We start from the raw sequence: 22,313 nt of genomic DNA, 5'->3' as shown, positions 1-22,313 counted from the left end.
CAAAACATAAATTATTGACTTCAATTACATTTTAAACGAAATAAGAGAAAATTAAAAATTTAGCTTATTCAAATAAAGTATCAAATGCTACCCCTAATATATACTTTACATATGCACTTTTATTTGAAACTAGCTGTGCCCGCGACTTCGTCCACGTGGAATTTAACAAAAAAGCTATTGTTCAGTTCCCAAAGTTATAAAATAAATAAATTTCTAAAATAAAAGTAGCCTAAACTACTCCTTATTACATCAGCTATATGCCAGTAAAAGTCCCGTCGAAATCGGTCCAGTCGTTTCAGAGATTAGCCGGAACTTATAGACAGACAGACAGACAAAAATTGTAAAAAATGTTATTTTGGTATATGTACCATATATGGATATATACACATATATCCATAATTATGCATTGAGCGGTTATTTTAATATTACAAACAGATAATCCAATTTTTATTTGTTTCTGGATATTTCAAGAGAGTCTTTAAAAAAAGATACTCCGGTGATTCGAGCCCACTTAGTTCACGAACACGAGTTTTTTAAATACTGTTTTTACTCTTCTGTAAAATGATGACTTTCAACTTGTATAACTAGTTTCAGGGGCAAAGAATTGAAATGATTTAAATTGATTCCAACGAATTGAAATGAAAGAAATAGAATATTATTTAAAAAATATTCTTTAATACAAACATTTTATAGAAACACTTTGTTTGTAATAAATACGTGTCATGCTTTGGTAATTATATATTTAATTTTAAAAACCAAACATAACACCTTTAAAAATAAAACATTGATATAAGTAATATTAATTATATTGTAGGTACATTATTTGATCCAATAACGGACGTGCAGTAGCGACTATTAAATAAGAATTATTTATTATCAAATTATAAAATATAAAATGGTTACACATATACGAAAGCAAATTTAAAAATTAACATAGAAGTAGGCTACAATTATGGCACAGAGGAACTATTGGGAGCGAGGCGCGAACGCTTATTTTTCTTTGGGTTTCTTCTCCTTCTTCCGCGGCGGCGGCACCGGCGCTTCCGTACTCGCACCCTCTTTCTCCTTTTTGATCACCTTCTTGATAACCTTTTTCTTGGGCGCTTCAGTGGCTTCAGGCGTCTTCGGACTCGGCTCGGTCTTCGCAGAAACCGAGGATTCGATTAAGGCGGCCGTGGAGGGTTTTGGCTTGACGCCGATCTGGGCAAGCGAGACGGAGTCGACGGGCGGGGAGGGCGCCTCGGGCTCCTGGACGGAGAGGCGAGAGAGGGGCGCGGCGGGGACAAGGCCGGGAGCGGGGGCGGGGGTGTAGGAGGGCGGCGTGGGCGCAGTAACGGTGGGCGTGCGCAACTCGCTGGCAATGATGGCGTGTGCGAGCGTTGCCGCGTCCTCCAGCTCGCTGTCAGGAGTGGGCAGCGGGTCGGCCACTGCGGGCGGCTGCAGTTGCAACTTCCCCGCCGGCTTACGTCGCTCCTCCACTACACAACCAAGTCCCGCCTTTATACTCTCTTTCGATTAGGTGTGGCGTTAGTAGGGCGGTCACATTAGAGAGCAAGCTCGGTTAGGGCCTGGAACAAAGTTAGCGAAAAAAGAGCTACAAGGTTAAGTCAAAACGATGCGAGCGGAAAGTTAGCACGGAGTCAGTTTAGCAAAGTACAGCTGGCTTAACATTACAAGGACAATTATTCGTTTTGCGTATAGCAGACTGCTTTTGCAATGAACTTTTAAATGGTTTCAGCTTAGCATAATTGTTTAAATAAAATACATATTTTTTTAATAATGAGTGTGAATGCACTCTAGGGTGGTATCGTGACGGATGACAAGTTTGTAATAATGTTCCTTGCAATGGATGAACGATTATGATGAGAAGCAAATAAACCAAAATAGAAAATATGCATTCCCAATGAATCAAGTGAAATCGGTGGAACTCTCGTCCCGATGACCATTTAACCATACATAAAACCAACTTCTATAAATACATTCAATTGTATACACTAGTATCATGGTCGTCGTGACGGAATAACATGACAAATGTGAACCTGCCTTCCAGATAGATACGTTACAGTCCCAGAAATAGTTTCCTGTGACGCTAACGTTACCAAACGTCCCTACGTATAGCACACACTTGGACGCAACCCAACATCTAATACATAAAATATACTATCAAGAACTTTATGGTTTCACTAAAAGAAATAAGAATGAAAACAAATTTATAGTTAAACTATAGAGATAAAGCTAAAACAAATAAGATTTTCTAGCATAGCATAAGTTGTTTTGAGTCCAAGTGACATATTGTTATTACCTGATCTATCAAAGCCGCGTCTCTTGAGCTGCCTCCTCGGTAGCTGGGTGAAATAACAACGAATTTTGAAAGGTATAATAAGTAAAAATAAACCAAAAAACACAAAACAGCACAAAAGAGTAACACTTATACATATATGAATCTTTCCCGGGACCTCGATCGAGTATTATGTACAGATTCGATACATTTTCCGTAAAAGATCCAATAAATAAAATATTAGTATAAGAATATGAAAACTGCAAAATGAACTCGGTGAGATTTGAATGCAAAGCCGTTCGGTTAGCCGAAATCGGCACCCAATAATTTCTTTTTACTTACATTTGGCAGCTGGTGCCACAGGAACATCGTCCTTGGATGGTGTATGAACTAAAGGTGGGCTGTCGGAGCCTACTTCTGGTTTAGTCGATGATTTTTCAGGTGTTACAGGTTTGACTGATGGTTGTACAACTGGCTTGGGTTCGGCAGCTGGTGTAGATGGCACATCTGTAGCTGGTGCTGGTTTTGATTCTGCCACTGACTGTAGTTCTACAACAGGCGCTGGTACAGGTGCTTCAGTAAGCGTTTCATCGACTTTAAGTGCTTCTAAGGCGACAATTGGTATATCAGGTTGCATAGGTTTGTCTTTCTCATCAGAAGAGCTTGATGATTCAACAGGGACTACAACATCCATTGCTGCAGGGATTTCTGCAGCTATTTCAGCTGGAATAGGAATTGGTTCTTTTGTTTTACTAGATACCTCTGCTGCTTCACTTACTGGAGCTGCAACTTTAATTTTTTCTGGTTCTTCGGGCGTCGAAACTTTTTCCACAATAGATACAGCTGGTTCAGAGGCCACTACCTCTACTGATTTAGGAACTTCAGATTCTATCGGCTTAGAAACTTCTTTTTCTGCAACTTTAGGAACTTCAGACTCTACTGACGTAACCTTAATTTCTTTTTTTTCAGTAGGAGGTGCTATCTCTTCCTTCTCTGGTGTAGGTAATACTGATTTTTCTCCGGCAACAGCTTCAACTACGTCCATTTTTGTTCCAACAGCTACAGGCTCACTAATTTTTTGAGGCGCAGGTACAGATTGTGATTCAGATGGTTGCTCCGTTTGATTTGCCGGTGGTTGACTTAAAGTTTGGGAAATTTTCGCCCATATGTTATCGAAAGAGTCAGCTCCCATGTAATCAATGTTTCCAGCTTCCCAACCTTGTCGCCTCGTCAATTCGTCTACGGCCTCTCGTTGCAATGGGGCACCGGGAACCACACGTGCCAGGTTACCCGCGACGCCAGTCTGGAATTTTTATACAAAAAAATTACTACCAAATTTGCAATTGCAATAACCATAATGACGAAGTGTATCACATAAATATAAAATAAGGAAATAAATTTGCCTCGTTAATAAGCAGTGCAGTTTAGCTTAATTTAAATACGTAGTTAGCATGCATTTTACATAAGCGATTAATCACTTTGAGGTATTGCGTTTTAATTATGTATTATAGCACGAAATAATTTTTTTTGTACATACCAATTTGATATTATTTTAATTTCAAAATAACTACTCACTTGGATATCTTCGTTAATTACTGTATCATCGTTAATATCCTCAAAGCCTGTTTCTAAAGCGTCTTCATACTCATCTGAGCTATCTGGCGTTGGTGAACGTGGTACCATAGGTATTTCATGAGTACAGATTTTACGTCCATGTGAATCTATAGTCATTCTGTGCCTTAAGTAAAAGCCATCGTACGGATGCCTGGGTGTTATTTCGTCATAAACATCACTACCGCTATCGGAATCATATCCATTAACATTGGCTTCTGTTATTTGTGGATATTTAATTTTAACGTGATCCATCATAACAGTATACACATGTTTCGTCATACTTTGAATAAGTGATTGCCAATAAGTTGCACCGCGCTTATTTTTATGCTTTATAGATATATCTTGTTCGTCAAGATTTTTATTTGTGCTCGAAACATGATTAGTTATTTGAGATTTACTATCCGGTACATTAAAAAATCTATTATCATCTTGTGACCGATCAACGTGGTTGTAGTGATGGTCATGATAATTGTGAGGCTCTTGGTTATTAGATACTGATATTTGTTGTTCACTTGCATTGTGTTGACTGTGCACTTCTGTATCGTGATAGCTAAACTCTCTATGATGTTGATGAGAATGGTCATTGAAATATTCTGAATGATGTTTTGTGTTATGCGGTTCAAAATTATATGAAGAGGAGTGTAATTGTCTTTGTGTAGGTTCAGAATAACTGCTAGGAGGTGTATAATGCATGATTTCGGTTTGATCATTTTGGCTATGAGGGTATGATATATGGTGCATGGTTTCGGTTTGTTCATTTTGGTTGTAAGTGTATGTTACATCTTGTGAACTTTGGGTCGGATGATACATAGAAATATTTTGGTTATCTACATGTGAGTGATTACTAGAAGCGGGTTGTTCTACGGTATGACTACATTCATTTGGATGATTAGTTTGAGGAGGCATGTAGTCCCATGCATACTTTCTCATATCCTGATAATCATCTATAGTTTGTTCTGTTGGAGCCGATTGTTCTGTACTGGGTGGAATATTTCCTCTATAAATATCCCAAGGATCATGGAATTGACTCATATCAATTTGTGGTACATTTATATCACAATCTGGAATTTGACTATCTGGATGATGCCATGGAAATTCAGAATTTGGATCCAATACTGGTTCATAATGAGCGCTATGCAATACTGGTTCTCTATAGACAGGAACTTCTTGTGGAAGTACAGGCGTTGGATCATCCTCTATGTTATCCTATTGGTTAAAGCGATAAAACGTCTCAGTAGTTAAGCATGCAAGAACAGACTTGAAAAAAGCATAATACACTAAAGGATTCTAAGTATTTGTGCATGGCTTTATTCAAGCAGTCAATACAAACAATGTAACTAAATAAACATACAATAATATAGTATTCATAAGTAAATTAACAAAGAAGAAACGTTTTAATTGTTGCAACATTTTATAGAAATAACACTAAGTAACAATGAAAATCTATTGTATGCTCATTAATTCACATAATGGGTCACCATTTCACCAAAATACCAACACCATTAGAACCATTAACCCAGAATGCAAAATGAACCATTTAAAGCACCAAAAAATTGGAAAAGATTAGATAGAATGCTGTTAGTATTTTGGGGAAATGTTTCTTAGTACTAATATTAACGATCAAAAAACTCGCTACTTGCAATAACAATGTGCACAAGCTCAGAAGACAAGCATTAGTTTAAAGATTGGATATTTACAAAAACACTGAATGTATAAAATAAGAAATAGTTGACAAAAATGAAGGCGAAACCAAAAATTTAAACCACTGGACCATAACACTTGTCTATTATCGAAATGTTTTACTGTCTCACCTCCTCGTCAACGTTCGACTCCTGCGGGGTATGCTTTGAACACATGTTGTATTCGTGAGATCGGAGGCTTATATGAGAGTGGATTGACTTACTGGACTTTATGAAGGCTATTGCTAAGTATTTGCGGTCACGAACCGTGAAATCCTAGAAGCCGTATTGCATTTGATCCCATTGTGGTAATTGATATTGGATCTAATACGTAGCTTACCAATGCGACATTCCACAAAGGTGATACAGTAAACTAAAATAATATCGAATAACATATCTACTTTATATCCCGTTTAATGCCATCACAATTACTTACATTCTAAACCTATGTTATCTCAGAATGACTTAATTAGTTGTCTAATATAATTTAATTTCTTTATCATAAATACGTTTCTGCAACATCATAGCAAAAAACGATCAAAAATCCAATAGGTCGATCCAGTATTAATATACATCAATTTCTAATCTTAACGTTATTTAAATTAAGATCAATTGAATTTTCAACATAATATAATCTAAATTTTATCTTACCATATTTGTGTCTAGCTGCGTATGAACATCTGCAACGAAGAGGTCCCACCATAGTTGCAAGAAATTACGTAAATGTTCTGGTGCTTCAACAGTTCGAGACTGCCAATTGAATCGTTGTAGCCATGGCTTGATAGCTCCAATAAAATGAATGATCTTTAGATTTTGGCCATAACTAGAACAAAAAATAACAGAAATTACAAAAGATCATATTAATCCTACACTAATAAAGTTTTGTCGCTGTTTGAATTAAAATTATTTGAAAATATAGTTTAATAAAAATTATTAAAATACAAAACTTACTGTTTTAGGGCTGGTAAATAAGAATAAAATGCAGTGGATGTTACGTTGTAGATGAATGGCAAATGTTTTTTGATGTCAGCATGTGCCCAATCCGAGAAATATGAGTTTAGAAGACCTTGGTCTCCACCTAAACAAAAAAATGATATATAATTTTTATTTCATCACTATCATCGCTACAGCCTATTGCAGTCCATTGCTGGACATAGGCCTCCACGAGTTCGCGCCTAAAATGGCGTGAACTTATGTGTGTTGCCCATAGTCACCACGCTAGGCAGGCGGGTTTGTGACCGCAGCGCTTACTTTGTCGCACCGAAGACGCCGAAGCTGCCCGTCTTCGGTCTGTGTATTTCAAAACTATTAACTAATATTGCTCTATTGTCTGGGGTCGGAAATACGCCATATTTGTTTACTAAATAAGACACTGAGACTGACTGAGACAATAAGACACACACACGGTCTGTGTATTTCAAAGCCAGCAGTTGGGTGGTTATCTCGCCATCGGTCGGCTTTTTTAGTTCCAAGGTGGTAGTGGAACTGTGTTATCCCTTAGTCGCCTCTTACGACACCCACGGGAAGAGCCTTGTAAATTACCTTGGAACTTATAAAGCCGACCGGTGGCAGTATAACCATCCAACTGCTGATTAATCTCGTATCACGATGTTTGTCCGGGCTAATCTCTGAATGTTGCACAAATATGTAACTTTGTCCTAATTAAAATATAGGCTATATTTTATTTTAATAATAACCACGATTTTATTGCAAAATTAAAAAAATATGGCAGTACAAAGTTCACCAGGTCAGCTAGAAGTTAATAATTTACAAGCATACTAAATCTGGAATCAAAAGACAGGCAATAAATAATAATTATTATTTTATAGGCTAGTAAATAAATAATTAGCAAATAATAACATTTACAGAGCGATATCGGACATCAAAGATGAGAAATGTAAACATACCATCAAAACTGCCACGTTCGGCTGCGAATGTGATTAGGTTACTGAAAGTCTCTTGCGATGGTTGGAAGACAAAAACTCCAGAATTGAAGCAGTCGGGCCAGCCGACGTCAGGTGCTGCGGATAGCTCTTCTCGCTCAAACAGTTCATCGCAATTTTGGATGATCTTGGAAAAAAATTGTATATTTACTTTATAGAATTTGTTTCGACGCTAAACATGACTAAAATGAATTATGATTAATATATTTAAAAGAATCCAACTTCAACTTCATCTGTGCCATGTAATTTTTGTGAAGAGTATAATTTTTCGTTTAAAAATAAATATTTATCAACACAAATTGCGTGGTATCGTGAGACACTCAAATTATGGATTTATACCTTTTATTTAGAAATGGACATTGCTGTTAGTCGTAACGGTATTTACATTTCCACAAAAAGGAGAGAAAGGTACTAATCTTGGGACTCTGCCGTGTTAAAATTGGGAGCCCTTTAGGAGTCAAGATGGATGTTTGACCTAAGGGTAATCTCCTAAAGAAATCCCACCTCGCCTTAGGACGTCGTCGAAGTTAGGACCTATAGGTTACACAATACATAAAAACTTCGAATTTGTAGGATCATAGCCATTATTTTATTTGAAAATTTTATTAACAGGTGCGAGACAAGACGCCATGATTTCTGCAACTTTTGAAATAAAAATCGCTACCAGTTACGCTTCTTATTAATCTTAAGTCAATATTTAGCATAAGTGACGTAGGACATGATAATATATTATCCTCGCCCAGCTCATTTATTATATGCATATTTTGAAAATGATTGAACTTTGATGAAAACTGTCATTCCCTTTTTAAACCCAGTTGGAATAGAATTTCCGAGAACTGGTAGTTTTGGTAAGACAACAATTAATAAAGTTATATGCGATTGTCATCTTTAGTTTTCGATGACATATCAAATAAAAAAGTATAGTAATTTTGGCTATTGACTGTGATTTCGCCAGTGGTAAGCCTTATAAAGGAAAATACGCCTATGCCTTGACCTATTCCAGTCTATAAACTATCATTATAATTTTTTTATTAAGATCCACACAGTTGCTATGTGATTAAGAAATAAACATCTATACAAACTTAAAAGTAAAATTGATGTATCTTCTGTATCTCAAAGACAAACAACTGTTGTCGTTATCGTTGAACGAAAAATATTTTCGTAAGTATATATTATTATATAATAACTTTATAATTATCAATGAAGTTATTATAAATAAATATTATAATAATAAAATCACTTAAATTTAATAACGTACCTACGACAATAAAAAAAAAACTAAAGAAAGATAGAATTGCTTTAAACAAACGTCTATAAAATAATTTTATTACTTTTTAAACGAATATCAGTCCTGAATATATTATATATAAACGGATATCAGTCTGAATATATTATATATAAAGATATCAGTCTGAATATATTATATATAAACGAATATCAGTCTGAATAAAAAGAAATTAAAAAAAACATTAAAAGGTTTCTTTTAACTTTCATGTGCATTACACGACGTTAAACACGCGATCAAACAATGATTTATCGAATTCTTTTATCGGGGCTTCAGTTGACACATTAACCTGCGATAAAAACTTCGTACCTCACATAATTCCATTAAGTTTTCGTCTCATAGACATATCGAATGATCCCTTCATTAAATATTTACATTATTTTTCAACACAGATATTCTTTGAATCGTTTATGTAATGTGTTATTAAACTTGGAATTGGAATGTGCACTAAATGTAAAAATGGTCTAGCAGGTTCTTCGTTATTACAATTTTGACTATTTAAATTGATTCTTCGATTTCATCAACCAAAACTTATTTGCTAACTATGTTTGTCGTTCCTGCTCTAGCCACAAATTTCACATGTTATAATGTGTTAACGAGTTCTCGTGTTCTTGGGATATTTGACTATGATCAAGCAGCTATGATATAAAGTGATTAGATTTTTCTCGTTTGATGAGACATGGTCTAAATGCGTTCCTAATTAGGAACTTCTCTGTCTATGTCTGTGATTCAAAACGTAATTTTTGATAGCCTACAACCTTCATCGTTTTAAAAATCAGACTAAATATTAGGTCTATTAACGTAACCAGATTATGTACACTTAGGCTTACACTATAAGAAAACTATCAGAGAAGGAAACTTTTCAATGTCACCAAAAAACCAAATAACATTATTGTTTCTAGCTAATAGACTTGGGACCTTAAATAAACTAATAGCATATAATATAGCGTAGTTCAGGATGTAGAATGCGTTGATTCAAATCTTAACCAAAAGTAGTGACGGATTAGCTGACTTTAAAAATTCAGCATTTGTTTAAAAAACTGTTCGTAGACTATGATGATGTTCAATAGATTAGAAGCGATGTGGTGCATTACAGAATTAAGTTCCAAGCCTCCAATCCCAATATAAGACACTTCTGTAGAAGTGGCAATATGTTTGCCCGAAAATGGGCATTTAGTAGACGTATCATACGAGTAGAGAGCTACTCGTATACAACTTTTCATAGATTATCATAGAGCTTGCAAACATATTAACAACAGACCGATTCAGAGCTGACACTTATCACATCTTAATTTCGCTTTCATGTTATTTAAAAGAAAGTATTTTATGGATTTGGAAACTATCCAAAATCGCTCGAAAGAAATATTTGGGCCATGGTTATTCGTGTCGTCATCTCGCGTTACAGCGCTAATGATCGCATCCGGTAACATTGACTTTCTTATCACGTAAACAATTATATCAGAAACAGATTTTACGACTTTTTACTTGAACGATTTAAGATACATTAGTTTACTAGCGACCCGCCCCGGCTTCGCACGGTTGCAAAAACTATCAATGTTCCTCAACTATACTATGTATGGAATTGTACATATAAACCTTCCTCTGAGCTCACTCTACTTACTAAAGAAAACCGCATCAAAATCCGTTACATAGTTTTAAAGATCTAAGCATACAGACAGCGGGAAGCGACTTTGTTTAATACTATGTAATGATGAATGAATACACAAGAATATGTCATATAAAATCTTCAATCAAAACCAAATTTAGTAGCTATCGATAAGTATATAAACGATTGATTTAATTTCTAAAGATTTCTGCATAATATTCTTAGATATATCATATTTCTTTAATAAGACGAGTATAAGCAAATGCTAACCCACGCCTGGGGTCAAGTTTTCAACAAAATCACAATGGAATGTACCTAATGTAATCAGGACATCCGCGCATGATTGGATATCGTACTCGATAGAATTTGTCTTTGATACAAGAATGCAGACGTAGAAATTTGACTTATAAGAAACACATACAAGCCCATTATTGTCAAGGTCTGAATTTGTGTTCCTATCTAGTGCTGTGTTCATTAAGTATTAAGGTTTTAACAATTGTTTTTCGATGTCGCACAAATCCCACCATAAGACGTATTTTAAGATACTCGGACCCATAGCAAAGTAACTTCTCCCTTGACATAAATTCCTGGTCATGCGTCTACGATATTATAATGCGGTATATAATGGGAATGAATAAATAACATTAATAAACATCGAACATTTGTAAGACAGTTCAGTTAAACATCTTTAAAGAAGATTTGCACTTAACACTAAAGCATTATACCGGATTAAGCCCTACAATTAGCATTAAGAAAATAAAAACTGTTAGAAAGCCAATGGGTTTAATTTTCAAGAAATTACATTAAAATAATTATAAATATTAAAAAAAAAATACGTAGATGGTTAAATTTTTGCGGATTATGTAAGTAAATAATTGATTAATATCATTGATCATCTACAAGTATCATTGGAAATAATTAAGTATAACATATTATGAGACATTTGAAGTAGTCGAAGTGACTCCTAAATTCTTCTACTCGATGAAAATTCTGGTCACCCGTCCTACTTTTTAAATTCTTTATCCACTCTTGAAACGCGACGTTTACCCTATAACTTTTATCAGATAAGAGTTGCATAAGCGTATTAAATATGTAAGCAAACGTTTAAATAACTATTCGTAGACGTTGAACTACAAAGTTTTATCGAGAAGTTGCCATCTTTAGATATCCATTACCTAATACTTGTTGTACCTATATTTTTTTATTTAAAGTTTGAAATAATGAGTCTTGTCTAAAGCCGATTTCTCTGTGACTGTTTACTTGAAATTTAATACGTATATGTCGTATAAAATGTTACCTAGCTATTATAATAATACATTCAGGATTTATATCCTAAATAGAATAATAAAATTAAAATACCAGTTCCAGTTATTATTATATCAGGTTTTGTTCAACTATAATAATTTACAAAAGCTGAATGACGACTCTTAAATATTTCAAGAAATTAATAAGTATATCTTCTTAGTATTAAATATGCATAAAAATTTAGCTTTTATTTTCGCAACATACCACACACATGATGAAGATCACAATAAAATAATTAAGGAATAGAGCACTAGATTTCTATAAGTGAGTGCAGTTTTTCACGAGATTTTTGAAATAAAAATTAAATACAGTATTTTTTTAATTTTAAACTAAGTTTTTGAAGTGAAACTTCTTCAGGCGCATTAGAGTAAACGGCAACGTTTTTGTCAGATTTAAAAATTAGTTTGCACAATAATTTTCACTTCTGACATGTGTACTTTGTACGCACGCACTTTTTTTATTTGTATATAGACAAAATCATTAACAAAACATAATCTACATTGCAACGATACATATATATGCACTAAAAATTTTCACTTACCAAGGTATCAGCATCTAAGAAGACGCATTTCTCGTATTGCGTGAGATTCCAGCAGTGGATTTTTGTAAAGGTTATGCCTAATTCGGGCCGCTGGAGTAGTGCGAGATGCGCAGCATCACCAGAGTTCAGAACATCAACTATTACAACTTCCGCAAATACTGCGCGAAGACGCTCTCTAAAGGGAAAATAAAAAAAAATTACTTGACTTAAGAATAATATAATACTAGCTTTATTACATGTTTAAATTCTCCATTACAAATATTACAAATTTTGACACACCGTTTTACTTTAATGGAAACCCTTAGAACACACAATATTTATTTGAGCCGCGTAGCCTTTCTTCGCATAATAAATATTATTAATTGCACTAGCTATTAGCTATTATTTATCTATGTTCACTATGTCATGCATAGTGAACATAGATAGTCATTTTCGTAGTTTCTATTTGAAAAGATATAAGATAATATTGCAGAAATAAAAACATTTGATTTTACTAATAAAAACGATCGTAAAAATCGTTATACCGTCAATAAATTAATGTAAGACGTCAAGTCGAAATTTAAATTTAAATATTGCGTTCGCGTGAAATAATTGCGTATTTTTTGAGCGAAATTAGACTCGTACACTTGTCCAGTAACGTCATGGAACAAGATGGCGTCAGAAGGCGTGTTGCGACCAAAATACACTGTTTAGAGCATGGACGTAATATAGTCCATGGTTTAGAGTCAACGTATGTATATTCCAGTTTTTGGAAGTGTCTTATTTAGTAAACAAATATGGCGTATTTCCGACCCCAGACAATAGAGCAATATTAGTTAATAGTTTTAAAATACACAGGCCAAAGACGGGCAGCAGCATCTTCGGTGCGACAAGCCAGCCCTGCGGTCACCAACCCGCCTGCCCAGCGTGGTGACTATGGGCAAAACACATAAGTTCACGCCATTTTTTGCGCTAACTTGTGGAGGCCTATGTCCAGCAATAGACTGTATTAAGCTGAAGTGATGATGGTGATGAGTGATAAACATCCTCTCAACAGCAAATCTATATCTTAGTACAAATTAACACATGAGTTCACGCTATTTTGTCGGTGATTGTCGGTATAGGCTGGATGAGGATTGCGCAAAACCGGGATGTCTGGCGCGAACTTGCGAAGGCCTATGTCCATCAGTGGACTGCGATAGACTGAAGTGTGTGTGTGTGTGTGTGTGTGCGCGCACACACACATACAGTGTAGTTTAGTAAAGTGACACAAATAGCAAATGAATGAACAATATTAATAAGCCATATATGAAAGTAAAATTCATTTTAAGTTCAAATATTTAACGATACCATATTCCTAAAATTATTTTTAAACCTGATAATATATTGAATATTTTTGCTAAGAATTAATCGAGGTAAGAATTAATCGATCGATAAAGATTTATAAAAGACAATAAATTTAAATTAAATTTATAGTTTGGATGATCTGTATTGCTATAAGAAACATAAAATGTAGCTGTGGATTTTTGTACACATAAATAAATACATCAATAAATAAATAAATAATTCGTTTATGTAAAATGGTCGGTAAAAAAACACAATAGCCTGTTTCTAAAAAAAAGTCGACCCTATTAGTAATATTGTCACATTATTTGTATTTACTATGATTAAAAAACCTTGCGCCGGCGACACACTCTCTAACATCTAAACAAACGGACTAATAATATTGTTTTTCAGGAAGCTCTCATTGGGTAATCCTAACTTTAATCCTACAGTCCCACAAAATTTTCCGGCGAACTACGGTAAACTTTTATGCTAGTGCTATGTGCTAAACTTTTATATTATATGCGATAACGTTAAAAATATTCACGATGAAATTGATAATCAGATATATTAATAATATGAAACAAAACCTTTACAATAAACATTTGAATATAAAAGAGTGATATGGATTTGTAATATTTTGTAAGCATATTTTTTCGATCAACAAAATAAATCAATATATAAAACTTATAACTAATCGCTTTACGGTAACATTGTTTTATACGCTTCAGCCTGTAATATCCCACTACTGGACATAGGCCTCTTTCCCCATGTAGCAGAAGGATCAGAGCTTAATCCACCACGCTGCTCCAATGCGGGTTGACGGATATATTTCCTACTATGAGTAACGATCGCTATCAGTTGTACATGATAACAACCGGGACCGACGGCTTAACGTGCTCTCTGAGGCTCGGTGGTGAGATCCACAAGAGCGGCACAAACACCCAAACCACAGCAAACACCTGTATGGCCAATGCAAATGTTTGTCATGTGCGGGGGTCGAACCCGCAACCGCCAGCGCAACAGTTACAATCCATGGCTGTGACCGTTGCGCCAACGCGGCGTCATCATTGTTTCATATTATAACTTATTAAAAAATTGTAATTCGTGAAATTTTAAAATATAGGTAAAGAACACGTCCTATTTTATCGTTCATTTTTATCATTCACATACTTACCTCTAAAAATATAATGACTACACCCTTATAAAAAAATATATTGAAATGACATATTAAAAGATATTAATTATCTGTACTCTCGATATTCGTATTTTAACAGTTTTTATGTGTTAAAAATGATAAATTGATATTTGTTTTTAGTGAAATAAATAGTAAACGGAGTTTTACAAATGTAGGTAAGCTAATGTGTTGTGAAAGTGAGTGATAAATGCGGAAAAAAACGTGAATTACGTATTGCCAGGGGTTTGTTTACTAAAGAAGACACTGCTAAAAAAATGGACTTTACATGAATGTATAAATAATTATCTAAGCATCCTAAAGTTTTACTAGCGTTTACAACTGCTCCGTTTATAATTATATAATAACCATTTACACTATAAAACACATTTTTGTCCATAAGTATACATATAAGTAGTGAGAAAACATACTTATTTTAAATACAATCAAAGTCGGGGTCACGGTAATAAAATATACATGTCTTCAGTATACAAGACATGGAAACGATATTTAGCATATTTAACGATAATCTTCCTGCAATAAAATATTGATACGATACGGAAATTTTAAAATTTATAACTTTTTAACAACCAGACTGGTTTAGTCGTGCGAGTAGTCGCCTTAATCACCGACGATTTCCGGGTTCGATTCCTGCTCGGGATGGACATTTGTATTTGTACACCTGTTTCTTTCCGGTATGGATGTCTGTCCTTGTGCAAATCTCCCCACCATGCCTTGGAGAGCACGTTAAGCTTTCGGTCCCAGTTGTTATCGTAAATATCTGATTGCGATCGTTACTCATAGTAGGAACATAACCGCCAATCCGCAGTGGAGCAACGTGTGGATAAAGCTCCAATCCATCTCCTACATGGAGAAAGAGGCCTATGCCCAACAATGTGATTTTAGGCTAAACGCATTATAATTTTTTCTCTTGTGATACAAAGAAATATTAATTTGATGGGATAAAATTCATACAACTTCTAGCAAATTTTATTTTAGTTTCTCGTCTGTCTAAATTTGATTTGATAGATAAATTCTTTTAATCTAAATGTGGTGGTGACTAATTATATACAACAGTAAATTAAAATCATCAACAATCTTAAATAAAGGAAGAATTACTTGATCTTTACCTCATAGCCTCAGTAACTGAAGGGGTAATAAGCACCACAGCAGGAAAGGCTGAGCCAACACGGCGCAGTGAATGCGCCAAAACAAGGGCTCCGAGACTGTAGGAATCGTTTGTTGCCAGCGTTACCCATGCTTGATCTGTAAGAAAGCATCAATTTAATGCAATTTATCATTAAGTAGCTTTTAAAACGTACCATTAAGTTCTTTAAATGGGTATAAAAATGTCCAAATACATAATCCGTACAGTTGTCTATAAAATTTCATGATATTATCTCAGCTTACAATTAGACTTAGTTCTATATTTATAATAATTATCACCTCAGAAAATTTAGACGTACTATTCTGAGACTATTCTATGTATCAAGTCGTAATAAACAATTATCATTTACTATACAAATATGCTATTACTACCCTTTATAAATAGGTAATTAAATAGGTGCTGCCAACAACAATTTCCATACATTAAATATTATAATTTTCGCCAATGACGTAAAACATCTAAAATTTATTGAAAAGCGGATCATTTCTAAGTATGTAGATGCACTCCGTTGAAGATTTGTAAAAAGATTCAGGAAGTGCGCAGTAGTAGATGACGCGGTTCGCGGTAGCTACATGATACTAAAAATATTGGCACGTGTCTAAAACAATATTATCTTCCCTTCGGATTTACCTACCATATTAGCACTAATGGAAACAAATTCATGCGGGTACTATCTTGTAACACTAGCCGAAATGAAAGTACGCGCAATACGACGAACTATATTATTCTATTTTTAAGAAAACACTTTTTTAAACGACCAAAAGTACGAATGTACGCTGTATCAGTACAAATACCACACTAATACATGTATAACTCAAGTTTATGAAAATAACATATTATTTAATTTCGATGAAACAATGTTTTGTATAGAATTATTTTAGTGGCAATTTTTTTTTAAATCTAAACATAATGAGCCCTGTTTTGTAACCGGTTATTTATTTTTCTTACTAGACACCATACTAATAAAGATATATTATTATAATTCTATAAATAGTGGCATTTATTAAATTTACTGTATTTTAGAAGACATCTAGATGTAGAAGATTCTGATTTGAAGTTTAAATATTCATCACTGCGAAATTCACATGAATAAGTCGCAATTTATTCCGCGTGGGCCATCGGATAGCGTCTCCATGTAATAGACAAGTAGCGCACGTTCTTCTCATGTTCTGGTCTAAAATAGCACGACACAAATAAAATTTAAAACAAAACTACTCGATAGCGTCAGATATTCGGTGCGGGGTCTCGTCGGCTATGCATTCCACAATTAAACTAATAATCTTCACATCACCATTTTCTGTCTGCGTTGCGGTGGCGTATAATTTTAACACTTCTACCGGCTCTTTCTCCATACAAACGTAGTCGACTTTTTCCTCCCTGGATAATGACACTAGATCAAATATTTTTGTACCATAAAACCTTTAACTACCATGACCATGCTCCTATGACCTGGTTTTTTCATACTCTTATTATCATAGGGAGTACAAGTCTTCAAAAACTAGAAATATTGCTTAATTTTGAAAGCTAAACTTGTTTAGGCTCACGAGGGGTAAATTTTAACGGAAAACGGATCAAACGCGTCACGGCGTCACGAATTTTAAACGTCCAAAGCACGTTGAATACACCGGTTCTCGTCCGATCAACAAACGTCGGGCGCGGTCAGTAGGTACCTACTTGGATGGGTGACCGCCCGGGAACACCACGTAACGTTGGCTTAGTCGCGTCATACGTTTGCCACCGTATCATTGTGCATACTGTATCACTGCTGGGCATAGGCCTCTTTTCCATGTAGGAGATGGATTGGAGCTTAATTCACCACGTTGCTCCACTGCGGCTTGGCGGATATGTTCCTACTATGAGTAACGATCGCTATCAGATATTTACGATAACAACTGGGACCGACAGCTTAACGTGCTCTCCGAGGCACGGTGGGGAGACCCACAAGGACAGACATCCATACCGAAAAGAAATACGTATACAAATACAAATATCTATCACGAGCGGGAATCGCACCCGCAAACCGTCGGTGATTAGGGCGACTACTCGCACCTTTTTTTTTTATATCACCAGGTCGGCAAACAAGCGTACGGCTCACCTGATGGTAAGAGATTACCGTAGCTTATAGACACCTGCAACACCAGAAGCATCGCTAGCGCGTTGCCGAACCAATCCCCAATCCCCCCAGGAGCTCTGGTCACCTTACTCACCAACAGGAACACAATATTGCTTGAGAATAGTATTATTTAGCTGTGGTCTTCTGTAAGGTCGAGGTACTACCCCAGTCGGGCTGCTCCATATTTTGAGCAGGAAATTCCTGCTGTGCCCTACCTCAATTAACCACTACACCAGAGCGGTTGTATCACTCAACTCATAAGTGGTTGTTTGGGCTCAAGTGAAGGGCTACATGGTTTATAGTAAATAACAAAAATGATAAAATTGATGAAGTTCGAACTCTTTTGTTGTAAGAAGTAGCTAAAGTGGATAGCAGGAGGGATGGAAGATTGCAAGATTTATATAATAATTATTTTATTTATAAGTTTTTTTGCATAATATATTTATGCTATATCCAATATTGTTTTATTGTTATTTATTTATGACATTATCATTACATAGTATAAAACAAATTCGTTTCCCGCTGTCTCTATGTTTAGATCTTTAAAACTGCAACGGGTTTTGATGCGGTTCTCTTTAGTAAATAGAGTGATTCCAGAGTAAGGTTTATATGTAGCCGGAGCCGGGGCGAGTCGCTAGTTTATATATAAAATAATTTAATTTTCTCGAAAGTAAAATAATAATAAAAAATATATGAACTTTACAATTTTAAAACAACAACCCCACCCCTAACAATGACCCATCTCACTGTGTCAATATCGGAAATGCGCGATTCATACTCAGTACTCGTTTGTTAAAAAAAAAAAAACAGACTATAAATAAGACAACTAGGTACTTAATTGTAGACATAAAAAACATAATTTTTTCCTGCCAATATTATTATTGTAAAAAAATGTTTTACTCACCCTTTCATTGTAGTACCAATTAAATCTTTAGTTTATTTTATTTTTATGTGACTCAGAAAGTTTACACAAAATCTGAAAATTTTTGCATAGCTATCTGTAAGCCTAACATAAAACTTCTCTTAACTTTCTCTTTTATTGCTTAGAAATTTTAGACGATAATAAATGTTAAAATTACTAGCTGACCTGGCAAACTTCGTATCGCCTTTTTTTTTTTTAAATATAATAATTACATATATCAAAACAAAATATACCCTATCTTTCAAGTTGGATCAAACTGCACACGGTGTGCAAATTTGATTAAAATCAGTTAAGAAGTTTAAGAGTTCATCGCGGACAAACATTGTGACACGAGATTTATATATATTAAGATTTAAATTAAGACATTATGATAGTTTTGATTTGGGGAAAGATTTAAATGAATCAGGATGAACAGATAGCAGCATCCAAGCCCGATAAAGCACCCTAAATATTAGCAGTGACGTGGGCGCAGGATCAAACGTGGCTGGGAGCCGGGAGCAATGTCCCTGCGGTTTCTATTTAGGTGCAGCCGGTCTGGCGGGCTAGTACCATGAAAGCACTCAACCGCTTAACGAAATAAAGGAATGCAGTAATCATGCATCGAGCTACAGTTCGAATGGATACACGACATTAGTCACAAAAACAACATGCAACTGCATTTACGTCGAAAGATTATCAAAGATTACACTTTCTAAGTTTAAATTTCGTTAAAATAGAGTACACGCGATTGGACCATCAGCGATTTTAGTCATGCTAATAGTTTAAGCATAGGTATGATAAATAAGGTAATGTAACTGGTTCTCTAGAGAAAGTAGGTTCAATGTTAAGAAGAACACGAGAATTGTTTACTATTGGAAAAATAATATAGCTATTAAAATTATAAATATTAAATAAAACATATGATTGTTAAAATTAATTTAGGCATATCTTTAAATAATCACTTAATGTCTTCCAGTTCACTATATATAAACAGATTTATAAAGTTTCTATCGACAGATTACAAAGCATGCTTACAAGCATTTTATAAACTACTTACATTATCATACCCTTGTTCGAAAATAAAAGTTTTGGATCATTTGAAAGTATTTTATAGATTTCTATATCAGTTATTTTTTATTGATTCCTATATCTTATAATTATATAAAATTCTCGTGTCACAATGTTAGTTACAATAGTCCTCCGAAACGGGTGGACCGATTTTTATGAAATTTTGTGTGCATATCGGGTAGGTCTGAGAATCGGCCAACATCTATTTCTCATACCCCCAGTTATGAGGGGGTAGGAGTATTAAGGGAGTTAATAACATATATGGCAAAACAACGTTTGCGGGGTCAGCTAGTTCTTATATAAATCTTAGTTTTTCATCATATAACATTCATTCATAAATAAATATCTGAAAAAGTATTTAAAATAAAAGTAATTCATGTAAACGTGTTTATTACGTATATTACGTTAAAAACATACATCACAATTGTCACACATTGATAGCATATCTAAACAATAACATATTTTAATAAACATTTTATTTTTAATATGAAAGAAGAAATCTATATTCGGATTAGCCACAAGGTCAAGGAAACTTGCGGCAGCTATCACAAACGAAACAAACTGCAGCACCTTAAAAATATTGAAAATAATTAAATATTATATTCATTATTATATACTGTTAAGTAAATATTTTTCACTGTTGCTAATCGAGCTATCTGGTCTACTATATATAGATATATACTCTGGGCACGTCAGTAAAAACTCATGGTCAAGATCATTGCAGTTAGCTAATGATAAGGAATCAGTGATCATGTTTAGAACATTTTATAGGCATTCTCATATGATACCCTGAGTATGTTTACGATTAGAGTTTATCTGATAACAAACGCTGTGTAACGCGTGCGTTCATACAGCGGCATATATATAGATAGAATAATTCAATTCATAACCCAGAACCTTAAGTGATTGTTGATCCATTTAGATGAGAGTAAATATCATCTGAAGGAGTAAATTCCTTATTGAGATTGAATCATATGATACTTGCAAGCGCGTATTATTGTACGTGGTATAAAGAGTGGTACCTACACATAAATCCAAAATTAGTTAAACAAAGATACCAACTGATAATGTATTAAATGTTATTAGATTCAAATAAAGTCAATGACTTCAAAAAGTATTAAAATACACGTAGCATCGCTCATACAATTAGAAAGTCAAAATTTTGTTGGTAGAATTTTTGTTCTATGCAAATGCCTTTTGGGGACGCTACACATACCTATTATGTTCAAGTAGTCAAATAACAAAACAGCTAAAAATATGTAAGTACTATTAAATAAAATTAAAGAGATATTTTTAAAAAGGAATACAATAATTTCTTCAAAATCCTACTGAATTTTACCTTCAAAATAATAAATATGTTAACAATTTTTTAATTTTTATTTTGTAATGAACATTAGCTTATATGTTATGACAATGTAGGAAAAATTGTATAGTAAAGTGACGAAAATATAAAAATTAAGACGATAATTGTAGTTATTTTTAACTACCTACTACGACGATTATCTTTATGTTATGTTTTTATAAAGACATGTATTAGTAATAGTCAAATTGTTAATATTAATGATTATTTTCATATTATTAATGGAACTTATATTTTAAAAACTGGTGCAGAACTCACTTGACATTATGATGCCGGGTGTAGTCTCGTGTGTGACAGTTCTAGTCACCTTTAAATATACCACGACAAACTACACGCGCTTTCCGCGCAGCACTGACAAATGAATACAACGTGCGCGACCGAATGACCGCGACCCCCGCGCGGAGCCGGTATCCACGCACACTACCGTCTACCGTCATTCGTTATCATGCACTCACACAAATAACTGTCATTTATGTAAATGTTCATTCTAGATCGTACATTCGTACTACATAAATAGCAATGACAAAAGAAGTATATCAAGCTATTATTATTTAGCAGTAAATAGCTGATGAATATAAGGCATTTCGATTAAATAGAATTTAAAAAATACACAGAAATTTTTGTATATATTATATAACTAGTGGCAACTCTCGTACAACAGCTGTTCAGCGCGATCGATAGATGTCGGTGGGAGTCTCTTTATTTTCGATGCTGTATAATATAGTATAACGGTATCCGTAGTAGAATATTTCGCTGCCCAATAGTTTCTTTGATGCCTTCAGTGTCATTTCTTTAAAAAAAAATCATTAAACCGCGTTTAAAACTACAAAGGCCTTATAATGGTGAAATGTTGCGATATTCGTAAATTTAAACGAGATTCTACTACTATACATAATCCTTTAACGAGAAAAATATTTAGAGTTTATTTGTAAAATGTCGTAGTCGAAAGACGGTGTTGTGTTTGTTTTCGGTGTTT

General features: G+C 34.4%; 1 protein-coding gene across 1 annotated transcript; it reads right to left on the bottom strand.

The window, feature by feature from the left end:
* Positions 1-790: 790 nt before the first annotated feature.
* Positions 791-21,748, bottom strand: LOC123655612 (glycogenin-2-like). Its single transcript, XM_045591377.1, has 8 exons — positions 21,596-21,748; positions 15,858-15,993; positions 12,252-12,426; positions 7,479-7,641; positions 6,523-6,649; positions 6,223-6,394; positions 2,621-3,581; positions 791-1,478 (listed from the first exon to the last, which is right to left on the bottom strand). The coding sequence occupies exons 1-8, from the start codon at positions 21,600-21,602 to the stop codon at positions 991-993; spliced, it is 2,229 nt and encodes a 742-aa protein (XP_045447333.1). The 5' UTR covers positions 21,603-21,748; the 3' UTR covers positions 791-990.
* Positions 21,749-22,313: the final 565 nt, after the last annotated feature.

The sequence above is a fragment of the Melitaea cinxia genome, chromosome 1 (assembly GCF_905220565.1).
Source record: "Melitaea cinxia chromosome 1, ilMelCinx1.1, whole genome shotgun sequence".
NCBI classification, from domain to species: domain Eukaryota; kingdom Metazoa; phylum Arthropoda; class Insecta; order Lepidoptera; family Nymphalidae; genus Melitaea; species Melitaea cinxia.
Note: the sequence above shows the minus strand (reverse complement) of the source record. Positions and strands in the feature narration are given on the sequence as shown.

What these genes read in the sequence shown, in the direction of transcription:
- LOC123655612 (XM_045591377.1), bottom strand. An exon ending in TCAGTTACTGAGGCTATGAG is followed by an intron (nt 12,427 to 15,857) that starts GTAAAGATCAAG and finishes TTTTCCCTTTAG; the next exon opens with AGAGCGTCTTCGCGCAGTAT. An exon ending in CGCAGCTAGACACAAATATG is followed by an intron (nt 3,582 to 6,222) that starts GTAAGATAAAAT and finishes TAAAAATTCCAG; the next exon opens with ACTGGCGTCGCGGGTAACCT.